The 13,672-nt window shown below is 35.5% G+C and overlaps 3 protein-coding genes across 7 annotated transcripts; all 3 read right to left on the minus strand.

Annotated features, from left to right (window-relative positions):
• Positions 1-1,404: 1,404 nt before the first annotated feature.
• LOC9323498 (chaperone protein DnaJ) lies at positions 1,405-2,877 on the minus strand. 4 transcript variants are annotated; one of them, XM_021036079.1, is made up of 6 exons: positions 2,592-2,877; positions 2,412-2,496; positions 2,257-2,324; positions 2,103-2,159; positions 1,813-2,001; positions 1,405-1,647 (listed from the first exon to the last, which is right to left on the minus strand). In XM_021036079.1, exons 1-6 carry the CDS (start codon positions 2,679-2,681, stop codon positions 1,591-1,593), a joined length of 546 nt encoding a protein of 181 aa, XP_020891738.1. In that variant the 5' UTR covers positions 2,682-2,877; the 3' UTR covers positions 1,405-1,590. The 4 variants fall into 4 exon arrangements, with proteins under 4 accessions (XP_020891738.1, XP_020891739.1, XP_020891741.1 ...); XM_021036080.1 differs by having other exon boundaries at positions 1,813-1,998; positions 2,592-2,861; XM_021036082.1 differs by having other exon boundaries at positions 1,405-1,651; positions 1,813-1,998; positions 2,592-2,861.
• An 839-nt stretch (positions 2,878-3,716) lies between these two features.
• Positions 3,717-6,205, minus strand: LOC9324936 (probable complex I intermediate-associated protein 30). 2 transcript variants are annotated; one of them, XM_002888827.2, is made up of 8 exons: positions 6,102-6,203; positions 5,675-5,738; positions 5,324-5,437; positions 5,066-5,122; positions 4,591-4,682; positions 4,393-4,473; positions 4,189-4,287; positions 3,717-4,105 (listed from the first exon to the last, which is right to left on the minus strand). In XM_002888827.2, the coding sequence occupies exons 1-8, from the start codon at positions 6,138-6,140 to the stop codon at positions 3,914-3,916; spliced, it is 738 nt and encodes a 245-aa protein (XP_002888873.2). In that variant the 5' UTR covers positions 6,141-6,203; the 3' UTR covers positions 3,717-3,913. The 2 variants fall into 2 exon arrangements, 1 of the variants encoding a protein (XP_002888873.2); XR_002328971.1 differs by having other exon boundaries at positions 4,015-4,105; positions 4,409-4,473; positions 6,102-6,205.
• Positions 6,206-12,606: 6,401 nt separating this feature from the next.
• On the minus strand, positions 12,607-13,367 carry LOC9324937 (auxin-responsive protein SAUR50). Its single transcript, XM_002888828.2, has one exon. The coding sequence runs from the start codon at positions 13,191-13,193 to the stop codon at positions 12,834-12,836; it is 360 nt and encodes a 119-aa protein (XP_002888874.1). The 5' UTR covers positions 13,194-13,367; the 3' UTR covers positions 12,607-12,833.
• Positions 13,368-13,672: the final 305 nt, after the last annotated feature.

Consider the following 13,672-nt stretch of genomic DNA (forward strand, 5'->3'; position numbering starts at 1 on the left):
ATGTATATGAAATATTGTACCTAATCTCATTTATTATCTGATTAGTTTTGCAACGAACCAATGTTTGGATGTTTTTGGGTTGCCAACAATTCCACATGGCCACGTCATCTGTTTGTTACGATATTCTTTTGGTGTTGTTTTAATCAGAGTAATCAGATCAACATCTATATGACACTGATTCCGTACGATTCGAACCGGTAACTCAGCATTTAGCCAGCCAATTTGACATTGAGCAATAAGAAGCAAGATAAAGATTAATGGGCCTTAAAGGCCCACTTTAGATTGGACTTATTAGACCTTCCACCCTCAATTTAGCCCATACTTTTGTTACTTTGTTTTTTCTTTTCGGTCGCACACAAAACAAAAAATGTTCAATAGAAGACAGTAATTTTTTCCTGAGTATATATGTGTATCAGCATGTTAGGAATCACTAGTTCCCAGCATATATATAATGCTTTAGTAATTTAAGAAAAAATATGAATAAAAAAAATTATAAATGTTCGAAATTGATTATCATAATTTATACAGAAAATATGTTTGGTTTAATTACAAAATTATATTAAAAATGAGCGACGTTTTTACAAGTCGGAGAAAATAAAAAAAGCAATGGACCAGATTCGTTGTAAAGGCCACTAAATATGATCAACTTGCTGATAAAAACACATTTATTTCTTTTTCATCCAACTTGTAACTTTGTTTACCATATAAAGTTATAGTAGTGGATAACATGATTTTTTTTTGTATAGATCAACAATTTTTTGTTCTATGTACAATATTATTTTTAGTCAAATGAAATATATAAAAACGAAGGGAAGAAGAGTCTCGCAGTCGCAGGTCTGAGAAAATAGTGGAGATTTGGAATTTACGAAAAATAAAAATATGACAACTTATGAGTAACTTTTGTTTCTCGGTCCTACTTCCCAAACGCTTCCAAAATATCCTCCCATTCCTCACGGCGAAGAAAGATATGGGTGTGACTGGGAGTAATTAGAAGAAAAAGGAAGAAATGAAATGAGAAGAATTCAAAAGAAAAGAAAAATCAAAGTTGGAAGAAAAAATTCTTTCATGTATTTACAGAATGAATCTTTTCATTTGCTTCTATTAAAAGTAGAGGAATTGAGAAGATTTTAGTGAACAATAAATTTTTTTTGACTGGTTAAAATGTAGATTAATTGAGAATATTTTTATTTCTTCTCATTTATTTTCCACTAACTAAGCTAACCAGTCACACCCATACTAATTCCAATTTCTGTAAAACTGAATCAAATACGAGAATTCATGGAGTTTCATGATTCATCATATCAAATATAATTATTAAATTTTTTTATTCGTTCAGATACAATATTAATATTCTAACTTTATACGAATACTCTACTTTTAGTGTGCATTAATGTACTTTAACAAGGGAAAAAACAAAATTGTGCATAACTCAAAAAGGATATTGAAACGACGACCTAAAGGTTTGATACAAATCAAACATATGAAGTTCCATAAAAATGTATACAAAATTACACATACCATATTTTTCTAGCACCACGACAACGGAAATAAAACATATGAAGATCCATAAAAAATGTAATGTTAACTTCGTCATGCTCTACTTCTTAGATCTTCTATTGCCAACTTGGAATCTCGTCGATGGACCACCTACCTTTATTAAAACATCAATGGTCAACATCGGTTTCATGATAAGGCTGAAATAAATTCTACAACATACATTTTCATTTCAAAAGTTTCTTTTTGTAATATACATAAACATAAAGAAATATAAGGGAAAAAAATTAAAAATCAATCAGAAAGACTATAAACTACCTTACTAGAACTTATACAACAACAGTTGTCATGAGCGTTAATTTTGTTCGGAATATCATTTGATAAATCATCCCGATGCACCGACGTGCCCTTAACCGGCGAATACGAACGAGTTTTGAATTGATTCACATCATCCTTCAATAATTCTTCAAACAACTCTTCAAATTCCTCTAAACTTTCATCACCCTGCTTCAAAATATGCAATTACCATAGCCATTAGCATAATAATCATAATAGTAATGCGTAGTTTGGTACCAATAACTAGTAATTGTACAAAAGTAGTTTGCTACCGTAGATTGAGTTTGAGCCATCAGCGTCACCATCTCATTTATGAAATCAGCCATTCCCTAAAACGCAATAAGTTGACATTGATTTAGACATATCGGTAATTAAATAATCAACATTTCTGACTCATGTAAAAGAGAAATATCTACAAAAACCTACAGTTTCGTCGTCATCACTATCATAAGCACCGACGTCATACAACAGCCTCTTGTTGGAATCCGACAAAACTGTTGTGAACACAAATTGACTATTAAACCGGAACAGACCAATACAACATTTGGATCCGGTTTAGAAGAAAACCGGGAGAATTTTACCAGAATAAGCTCGTTGAATGGACTGAAATTTCATCTTGGCTTCATCTTTCTCAATATCTTCAAGAAACCGATCTGGATGCCATTTCTACACCAACAAACATACAAAAAACTATTCAAGAAAAAAGAATCGGATCGCATTCAGACAAAAAAAAAGATAGAGAAAAGATGTGAAAACCAAACCAGAACAAGGTTCTTGTAAGAAAGTTTGAGATCTCTTTGCGTACATTCATTGTTCAAATCCATAACAGCGTACAAGTCTTCCTTCTCCATTGATGATGATGATGATGATGATATAAGAATGAGAAAAAGCAAGAGCACTTCTTTGGAGTTTATTGGAAGCAAAGAGATAAAGAAAGATCGAGATTAATGAATGTATAGATGTGTGGATACGCGTAAACGTGGAAGAAGAGAAGAGAAGGTTAAAGAAGAAGAGTTTGATATTTTGGGTATCGTGCTTTTGTGTTGTATAATACTACTATTTATATATGAGATTAGGGGTAGGGTAACAAAGAATGATCGAGAAACTCGCCACTTGAACTAGTTGTTTAATTATGTTTATCCTCCTTTTAGACAACATCTTTTAAAACTAAAAGTAGTGTATTATTTTATTACTTTTTTCCTAGTTTGTGAATTGTGTGAGTATACGCAACCAATTTTGAACAAGGCTACATCTCTTTTTCTTTTCTTTTTTAAATTGTTTTAGCTTTTAAGAATAAAAGATTAAGCTAATTTTTTTTAAAAAATACGAAAACATTACTACGTGTTTTTTTTTTTCTTACCGAGTGAAAATAATAATTCGTGAACGGTAGGTAATATTTTGGTAAGATCAACAGCGTGAATTCGTTGTAATTTTGGCTTTGATTTTATTAATGTGTAAATTAGATTACTTGTGGATCATTTGGTCAAGTTTTATGTAGATTACAAAATGTTTTTGTTAACAAATCTTTTAGTCAGTGTAACAAAATCCGAGTACTCATGTTAGATAAAAATAAAAATTATAATCAAGATTGGCACAAAAAAAAGAAATTAAATATTTGAGCGACGACTCTAGAACATCGAAATTATTTTGTAATAATCTGAATGCATTCTTCTTGTTTTGACGGCATATACAACGTTGAGGAATTTACATATTTTTCATATATGCTTCTACCTACTCCTGCTAAAATTCAAATAAAGGATTTGTATAATGAAACTTAATTAAGGTCAAATATCTTGAAAACTTTTTTTGTTCAAAAGCATAAAACTTGTATTGTTACCTTTTCAATAATTAAATAATTTTACTTTATGGTCACTTTAAGGTAAATAAAATTGAGCAACTTGCAATTCTGGCCCATTTTTCTTTTCTATTAAAACCAATCAACTTGCTTTAAGTCAATTCATAAACGTTTTTGTTCATCAACTTGGATCCGGTTAACCCAAATCCTGGTTTTACAAATAAACCAGACAACAACAATCTTTATATGGTTCTCAAATTGTTCATCAGAAAGCTTTTTCATCATCATTCATGGCATTCTCACTGCTTTGACCCAGTCGATTTCGACTAGGAAATCGCCTGCGCCTGATTTAGCTCCAATGAAACCACCTCCTTGTGCGTTAACAGATAGAGACATACCAACAACACGACCTGGATTCATCTCCATATCTGCATCTATCACATTTCCTTTCCATGTTGGTAAGTAGCGAGTAAGAGGAACCTGAAGAAGAAAAATGTCACACTTGGGTTACAACAAAAACCCTTTTAACACTAGTTGCTTTGTAGAAGAAGTATGAGACTTGCCTTAGCTGTATACCAGTTTCCCTTTGGAGCAAAAACAAAAGCTTGCCATGAGTTATCTTCTGCTTGTCCTGGCGAGTTCATCCAGTTCTCGGTATATATCTGAATTGGAATCGCAGTTAAGTTTTTTAGAAAAAATAGTTGTGCTCCTTGAACCTTGTGTTTCATCTGGAGCAAAAAGACATGAATGTTGAGCATGAGACTCACAGTAGAGATATAGCACCTTCCATCTCCTCTGAGCCTCAGGGCTATGGAATCATACCCTTCGAGATCAATAAAGCCATCAAACTACAATAATGGGAAGGGATTTTAGTTAAGTAAGTTGTGCTAAACTCATTCGAATCATTGGTTTTGATTGATGATGTGATGATTAGTAAGAAAAAAAGGGAAACCTATGTTTTTAACCTTCTTTGACCGCATTCCACAGAAACCACTACGATTGATATTCCATTTTGAACCTTCGCTCATATCCGTAGAGAGGTTCCCAGAGAAAACACCTAGAAGGAGACATAAAGTGAAAAAATGGTCACCACCCAATTGCAGAAAAAAAAAACATGATGAGAGGTAAATGGTATGAGAAGCAAGAAACTTCATACTTTCACCTGAGGCTCGATGAAGAGCTTTAACGGCTAAACCAGAAAAATTGTAATTCAAGATTTTTTAAGAGAAATCATTTTTTCGGGTTTGAGCATGCTCGATAACGTTTCTATGCCTCTAGATATGAGCAAATCATCACAGTATGTACAAGTCTAAGAAGCATTCCAATCCTTATTCGAAAATCCGGCTAGCACAAACTAGTTGTATTGTATCAGACCCAAGCGAAAAAGCAACAGAAGGAAAAAGCGAGGCACACATGTTCGGTGTTCCACAATATACTTACCAATACAATCTGATCCATTTCCTCCATCTTTAATTTCCAATGAAGCCGAAGATAATCCTACAAAGTAAAATATTCACATGATAATGAGCAGATCACATGAAGAATTGTTATACACTGCATATCAGAAATATACGTTCATCTCAGTAATTGTTAATATGAATCAACAAGGAATGAAAGTATAAGAAACTATCAAAACAGGCAAATAGGTTGTGTAACATGATTATGAGCAGATGCCTGAACCCGTGTGCTTTTAAGTACCTCCATATTCAGAATCAGAGTACAGGTGCCATGTTTTGAGATCTTCTTTTGAATTGAACTTGAATATACGCTTCTCTACAGGGGGTACCCATTCTTCGAGTTCCCACGTAAGAGCTACAGTATGTACATTGTGAAAATATGTTAGAGGCTAGCTAAAAGGATGCAAGGTAAGAAAAAAGACTAGTCTTGATAAAAAATCTTTACTTTCCAATCAAAGGCACTTGATTATTGCAAACAAGAATAAGTATATAAAGTATTGTCAACTTTTATATGCAGACCTATAGCAAGAAATTCATTAAGTACAAGAAAGTGTTGAACATAGTAATTATTGAAGAAAATGGAAAAAAATACCCTTCTTTGTTGCATTCACCGAGGCTTGCCACAATGATCTAAAGCGTGACATAGTTGTAAGTTGCTGGCACATTCCCAAATGAAAATGGAGAATACATTAATTACCCAATTGATTGATAACAAGTGGTTGCAAAATAGAAATGAAAGATCATCTCTTTGGAAACTCTAGCACAACGCATAACCCATTGAAGAGAGGTAAGCAAATTTACTGCAGCCCAATTCGGAGCTGAACATTTTCCCATTGAGGCATTTCAACAAACACTTGAAAGACAAGAATTGATAAAATCACATCGACCCACAGACCAAAACAAAACAAAAAGGACCAATGACCAAACAAGAATATTATTCTTGAGAAGCCAAAGGAAATTGCACAAACAAAAACAAGAAAAATCAAATCGTCAAGACAAAGGATTAGTTTTGGTTTCACCTGAGCTTTCATATAGTCCCGTCTTTCTCTGCTCAGCATAGAGTGTTTGGGACTAAGTTATACCAAACGTTGTCGTTTCATAACTCCCATCTCCTTGCGCGGCCCACAAAGGCCCAATCTAATTATAATATATCTTCTTCTTCATTACATTTCTGAACAAGACAGAAGTAGAAGAAGAAGTCCCATGAAGTTTGCTGAAAAGACACACCGAGTGACTTGTCAATCATTAGCGTGTCGGAATCAATTAACAAGCTTTGATTTAACTTAACAAAGAAACTTCTCCTCTTTGATTATAATGATTACAACTTCGTCGTACTTAACTTAATTAGTTTTGGTCTAACTAAATACTTATCTCTAATAATTATTTCGTGCGTCCTTTTCGTCACCACCTAGGAAAATTAATGTCGTCCCTTTATTTTATCTACCGACTACCAGTTAATGTTATAAATGTATAATGCACATAAAGTGTTGGTAAGCAATCCCAATTAGTACAAATTTATTGTTGGAGTAAGCTTGAAGTTAACTTAAACCGGAAGTTTTTAGAAGACCAAAACCGAGTTATGGTTTGTTAGAGATAAAGATCAAATATTAGGAGTTATCTAATATTTGATGTAATCCTAGTGAGATTAGGATTAAGAGAGTCTTATAAATAGAGGGTTGAGTTATGACCTAAACATATGAGTTTTGAGAGTTTTGGTTTTGAGAGAGATTAAGAGAGTTTGAGTTTTAAATTATTTTCTTAAACTAATAAAGTGAGTTATACTTTAAATCTTGTTGATCTTAAAACCTTAAATTTCGTTCTACACTTGGTATCAGAGCAAATTCAAGGATCCGTGAGACATATCCCGTGAGAAACCATGGGAGAAATCACGGAAGCTTCAAAAACGGCTTTAGCGAAGGTGATTGACGGAGGAGGAGCTTCATCCATCAAGTGTCCCATGCTAACTTCAACAAATTACACTGTCTGGGCTATGAGGATGAGAATTCTGCTTCGAGTTCATAAAGTATGGAAGATCATAGAAGAGTCATCAGAGGACGAAGAGAAGAATGACATGGCCATGGCTCTGTTATTCCAATCAATCCCTGAATCTCTTGTTTTGCAGATTGGAAAATTGGATACAACTAAGAAGGTATGGGAGTCCATAAAATCGAAACATCTAGGTGCTGAAAGAGTCAAAGAAGCGAGGCTACAAACATTGATGGCAGAGTTTGATCGCTTGACAATGAAGGATACTGAAACAATTGATGAATTTGCAGGCAGGTTGTCTGAGATTTCTTCAAAGTCAGCATCATTAGGAGAAAACATTGAAGAGACCAAACTTGTCAAGAAATTTCTCAAGTGCCTACCTCGTAAAAGATACATCCACATTGTAGATTCACTTGAGCAAGTATTAGACCTCAAAAAAACAAGCTTTGAAGAAATTACGGGACGAATCAAAGTTTATGAGGAACGCACCGCAGAAGAAGAAGAGACTCATGATGACCAAGGCAAGCTGATGTATACTAATATGGAATCTCAACCTAGTCGTGAATACGGAGGAGAATATAGAGGCAGAGGTCGTGGAGGACGCTTCTATAACAGAGGAAGAGGACGAGGACGGTACAACGGAGGCAGAGACATCTCAAAAGTTACTTGTTACCGGTGTGACAAACAAGGTCACTTTGCTTCTGATTGTCCGGATCGACTACTCAAGCTACAAGAAGCACAAGAACAAGACACGAAAAGTACAGTGGAGGCAGATGAGCTGATGTTACACGAAGTGGTTTATTTGAATGAAGAGAAAGTTGTTCCAAGCAAGTATGAGACGAACTCCGGTAAAGATAATATTTGGTACCTTGATAATGGAGCTAGCAATCACATGACTGGTGATCAACGTTATTTCTCAAGCTTGGATCGAAGCATTTCTGGAAAAGTGGGTTCGGAGACGACTCAAAAATAGATATCAAGGGGAAAGGTTCCATTGAATTCATTGATAGGAACGGTGAACTGCGAAAACTGATTGATGTTTACTTTATCCCCGATTTAAAAAGTAACATTATCAGTCTAGGTCAGGCTACAGAATCGGGCTGCGATGTACGAATGAGAGGAGAATATTTAACAATGCATGACCATGAGGAAAAATTACTTGTCAAGGCAGTAAGATCAAAAAATCGTCTCTACAAGGTAATTATGGGGATCAAAGAGCCAATGTGTCTCTATTCATCAACACAAACTGATTCAGAAAAGTGGCATGCGAGATTAGGACACATTAATCTTGAGACATTGAAGTCAATGGTGAAAAAGGAACTTGTAACAGGGATATCAAAAGTTAACTTCGAGAAAAAGATTTGTGGATCATGTTTACTTGGGAAGCAAACAAGACAAGTCTTCCCTCAAGCCACTTTGTTCCGAGCAAGCAAAGCACTTGAATTGATCCATGGAGACTTATGCGGACTGATTATACCAAGCACAGTGGCAGGGAACAGATATGTCTTTGTACTCATCGATGATTATTCAAGATACATGTGGACAGTGTTGCTTAAGGAGAAGAGCCAAGCTTTTAAAAAATTTAAAAGGTTCAAGAGTCTAGTAGAACAAGAAACAGGGGAAAAAATTCAGACTCTCAGGACAGACAGAGGAGGTGAGTTTGTATCACAAGAGTTCAATGATTTTTGCGAGTCAACAGGGATAAAGCGGCATCTCACAGCTCCATATACTCCCCAACAGAACGGAGTTGTTGAAAGACGGAACAGGACTCTCATGGAGATGACCCGAAGCATTCTAAAACACATGCGAGTCCCAAATTTTCTATGGGAGAAGCCGTGAGACACTCTACTTATTTATTGAACAGAATAGCTACAAGATCATTGAAAGACAAGACTCCGTATGAGATGTTGCGATCCAAGGTCCCTAGCATCAATCATCTCAGAGTCTTTGGCTGCATAGGGTACGTGAAAACAGAGAAGCCTCACCTAAGAAAGCTGGATGACAGGTCGCGTGTGTTAGTTCACTTAGGAACAAAGCCTGGCTCGAAGGCATATCGATTGTATGACCCGCAGAACAAGAAAGCAGTAGTAAGTCGTGATGTTGTCTTTGATGAAACAAAGGGGTGGAACTGGAACAGAACTAATGAAGAGAGTGACAACATAGGCGAACTGAAAATTGAATTTGGCCTCTTTGGAAACCACGGGATCCAAGCAACAGAGCCAAACAGAGAACCTGAAATCGAAAGAACTGAGGAAGAAGACACCAGAACAGTAGAGATCTTTCCTATGGACCATGAAAGTGATAAAGACATATCTGAGAATGAAGATGAAAGCCAAACGGAACCTGGAAAAATAGTCACCAAGTCGAGAAGAGTAGTTACTAAACCTAAGTACCTTCAAGATTATATCTTACTCGGAGAAGAAGAAGGAGAACGCTTACTAATGTGCTTAGATGATGAGCCGTGGGATTTTGATGAGGCTAAGCAATCAAAGGAATGGATGGCTGCTTGCAAAGATGAAATTCACTCCATTGAAAAGAATAATACTTGGGATCTCGTAGACCAACCACAAGGTGTGAAACCTATAGGCTTAAAATGGGTTTTTAAGCTTAAAAGAAATTCTGATGGAAGTATAAGCAAACATAAGGCTAGACTTGTTGCTAAGGGGTACGTACAAAAATACGGAATTGATTTTGAGGATGTATTTGCTCCGGTAGCACGGATTGAGACAATTCGTCTTCTTATAAGTCTCTCAGCTTCTAAGGGATGGGAAATACATCATCTTGATGTAAAGACAGCATTTCTACATGGAGAGTTGAAAGAAACAGTATACGTAATGCAGCCGGAGGGATTTAAAAGAGAAGGACATGAAGACAAGGTCTACAAGCTGAACAAAGCCTTATACGGACTAAGGCAGGCTCCTCGGGCATGGAATGAAAAGTTGAACGCTGTACTCAAGGAACTTGAGTTCAAGAAATGCTCTAAAGAGCCATCGGTCTACAGAAAATGCGTGAACCAACACGTTCTTCTTCTTGCAGTATACGTTGACGACCTATTTGTTTCCGGAACGAGTGTTGAAGTGATAAAGACTTTTAAGAAAGAGATGGCATCAAAATTTGAGATGAGCGATCTTGGTAAATTGACATACTATCTAGGAATTGAGGTATGTCAACACACCAATGGAATAACATTGAGCCAAAAATGGTATGCATTGAAGATACTAGAGGAAGCCGGAATGACTGAATGTAACTTGGTTCACACGCCAATGGAAGTAGGTTTAAAGTTATCAAAGGCATCGGAGGAAAAAGACATTGATGCTACAAGTTATAGAAAGAATGTGGGATGCCTTCGCTACTTACTTCACACAAGACCGGACTTGTCTTATTGTGTAGGTGTACTAAGCCGATACATGCAAACTCCCAAGGAATCGCATGGAGCAGCAATGAAGCAGTGCTTACGATACTTGAAAGGAACGACTACTCTCGGGTTGAACTTTAGCCGGTGTAAAGGAACGCCAAAGCTGACAGGTTACAGCGATAGTAGCCACAATGTTGACCCGGATGATGGAAGAAGTACGATGGGACATGTGTTCTACCTTGGTAAGAGTCCTATAACATGGTGTTCACAAAAACTGAGTGTGGTAGCGTTATCATCGTGTGAGGCGGAATTTATGGCTGGAACTGAAGCTGCTAAGCAAGCAATTTGGCTCCAAGAACTACTAAGTGAAATCGCCGGGACTTCTTGTGAGAAGGTTATCATACTCATTGATAACCAGTCAGCCATCGCTCTCACAAAGAATCCGGTATTCCACGGTCGTAGTAAGCACATACATAGGAGGTATCACTTTATAAGAGAGTGTGTGGAGAACGGACAAATAGAGGTTGCCCATGTTCCGGGAGATGAGCAAAAGGCGGACATTCTAACGAAAGCACTTGGGAAAATTAAGTTCAAGGAGATGAGAGAGCTCATTGGAGTTAGAGACATGGAACGAGACGACTTCAAGCTTAAGCGGGAGAATGTTGGAGTAAGCTTGAAGTTAACTTAAACCGGAAGTTTCTAGAAGACCAAAACCGAGTTATGGTTTGTTAGAGATAAAGATCAAATATTAGGAGTTATCTAATATTTGATGTAATCTTAGTGAGATTAGGATTAAGAGAGTCTTATAAATAGAGGGTTGAGTTATGACCTAAACATATGAGTTTTGAGAGTTTTGGTTTTGAGAGAGATTAAGAGAGTTTGAGTTTTGAGTTATTTTCTTAAACTAATAAAGTGAGTTATACTTTAAATCTTGTTGATCTTAAAACCTTAAATTTCGTTCTACATTTATTACTAGTACTTCCTTTTTTAAGAACTACTACAAATGTATTACTATATCGACTAATTAATTAGCCTGTTGTTAGCTGAATTTATTTTGTATGGCTGAAAGTTCAAGAATATTAAAAAATAAATATATAATATCTGCAACTGGAAAGGAGAGTAGGGCCATGAAATTGGGACCAGGTCACCAACGCGTCATGAGAGCGACCATTATTATTTCCTTAAAGGAATTTGCATAGTATTTTCTATTTTATACACACACAAAAATAGATTTGACACTGACACCATACAAATGATAACGCAAAAAACACCATGAATATCGATGATGTAAATCATTTCTGTTCATTGTTTTCACATATAAAGTAAGATAAATGAATTTGACTCATCATATTCAACCAACTTTTTATTTTATTTTGGAACTAAAGCAATTTCGAACATCATCAAAGACCTTCTTTATTATGTCATGAGACCCTTGTTCTAAAAATCCCCGCCTAGACCCGATTACTCCCCGTTTAATCGCTAGGCCCACCCTATCCGCCTCGATTAATGACTAATCCTCTAAAGAAATCAGTCATCCGATTACTCTCCGCCTAATCCGATTACTTCCCGCCTAATCCGATTATTCTCCGCCTAATCTTACATACCCCGATTATTTTTAGATTGCTAGTATAAAAAAACTTTTAATTTTTGTTATTCAATCATTTGAATTGGGACTTTGTAATGTTTTACAATAACTTATGTTCAAATTTTAATAAAAATCATAAATTTGTAATAAAAATCATAAAAATTTGTCTCAAAAATACATTTTTATGTATTTACTGCAATTTTGAAAATAATATTGGATTGATATGTTTTAAGAATATTAAAATAACCCTAAAACTAATCCCCGATTAATCCTCGATTTTAATCCGATTTTCCGACTAATCGCTAGGCCCATGCCGAGCGCCCGACTAGCGCCTAGCGATTTTTCAAACAAGGCATGAGACTAATGAGAAAGATACGTTACGAAAATAGAAACAAAAGTTACAAAACCGTCACATTAAAATAAATATAGAATTTTAACAAAAAAAATAAATAATAATAATAATACTTATAGAAACCAAATTAAACCAACCAGAAAACTTAGTTTGGTTTTCTTGAAATCATTGCATTCTTTTTCTTATATATTATTGTATTTTACAACTAATGGAGGTACTGAAATACATTTTGAAGGAAATATAAGATTAATGTTGTTAATAGAAATTTATTCTTTGTTGGTCGTAACAAAGTAAGAAACTACATACGCTCATCATCATAAAATTGCTCAGAAAAACGGAAGCAAATGACATGGTTTACGAGATCACGTTTTGATCACACACCGCATCGAATGAAAATACAAATCAGCAACAACAAACAACAACAAAAAAGTATATATTATACGAAATAAATGTATAAAATGAATCGGTCGATGTCAATAAGTATAGAACTCAGCCAATTCTTCGACGGATCCTCCTTCTTGACCAGACTTGAGCATCCACAACAAGTGCTCGAACAAAACGACTTCACAAGCTACAACAATTTCACGATCTTGCTCGACGGATCTAGAAGAAGACCGATCCACGAGTTCTTGAAAGAGTGGATGAGAGATGATGTCTGGTCTAAGCATGTAAGGTCTTCGAGTTTGACCAACATAAACCACATGGAGATTGTTGTCCTCTGAAAGCTCGTCCGAAACAGCCGCTGAGGAGGTTGAATGGTGGTGGTTCTTGGCGAAAGAAGGCCATTTCTTCATAGCCGACTTGAGCTTTGTCAGCTTCCCAACTTTGGCCATTGCTAATGATATAACTGATCTTTTTTCTTGGATTTAAAACAAGAGAGTTGTTGAAACTAGCTAGGGTTTAGGGTTTACGAGGAGATTTATATGTGTTGATGTGAGTGTGTGTGGGGATCAAAATATTGGAAGAAGAAGAGAGGAATGTTTGAGAGATGTTCTTGGGAGGAAATAACGAGGAAGGTTCGTGTATATATATTGAGTGAAATAGAGAGAGAACGTATAAGTGCATGACCCACCGATTGATGCATAACAGCTAAGAGAGATGAGGACATATATGGCAAAACTAGTATCGTTTTTGCCCATTGTTTTTTCCGTTTTTTTGTATCCTGTAATTATAAACAGAGATTCGTAATAATTTTAATTTTGTAACAAATTTTGTTATATTAATTTATTTATTTTCATGTGATTTATTTCATCAGTTGATATATATGAAAAATGTATAAAAATGATTTATTAATGACGGAATGATAACATAC

This window comes from Arabidopsis lyrata, assembly GCF_000004255.2.
Source record: "Arabidopsis lyrata subsp. lyrata unplaced genomic scaffold ARALYscaffold_2, whole genome shotgun sequence".
NCBI lineage: Eukaryota > Viridiplantae > Streptophyta > Magnoliopsida > Brassicales > Brassicaceae > Arabidopsis > Arabidopsis lyrata.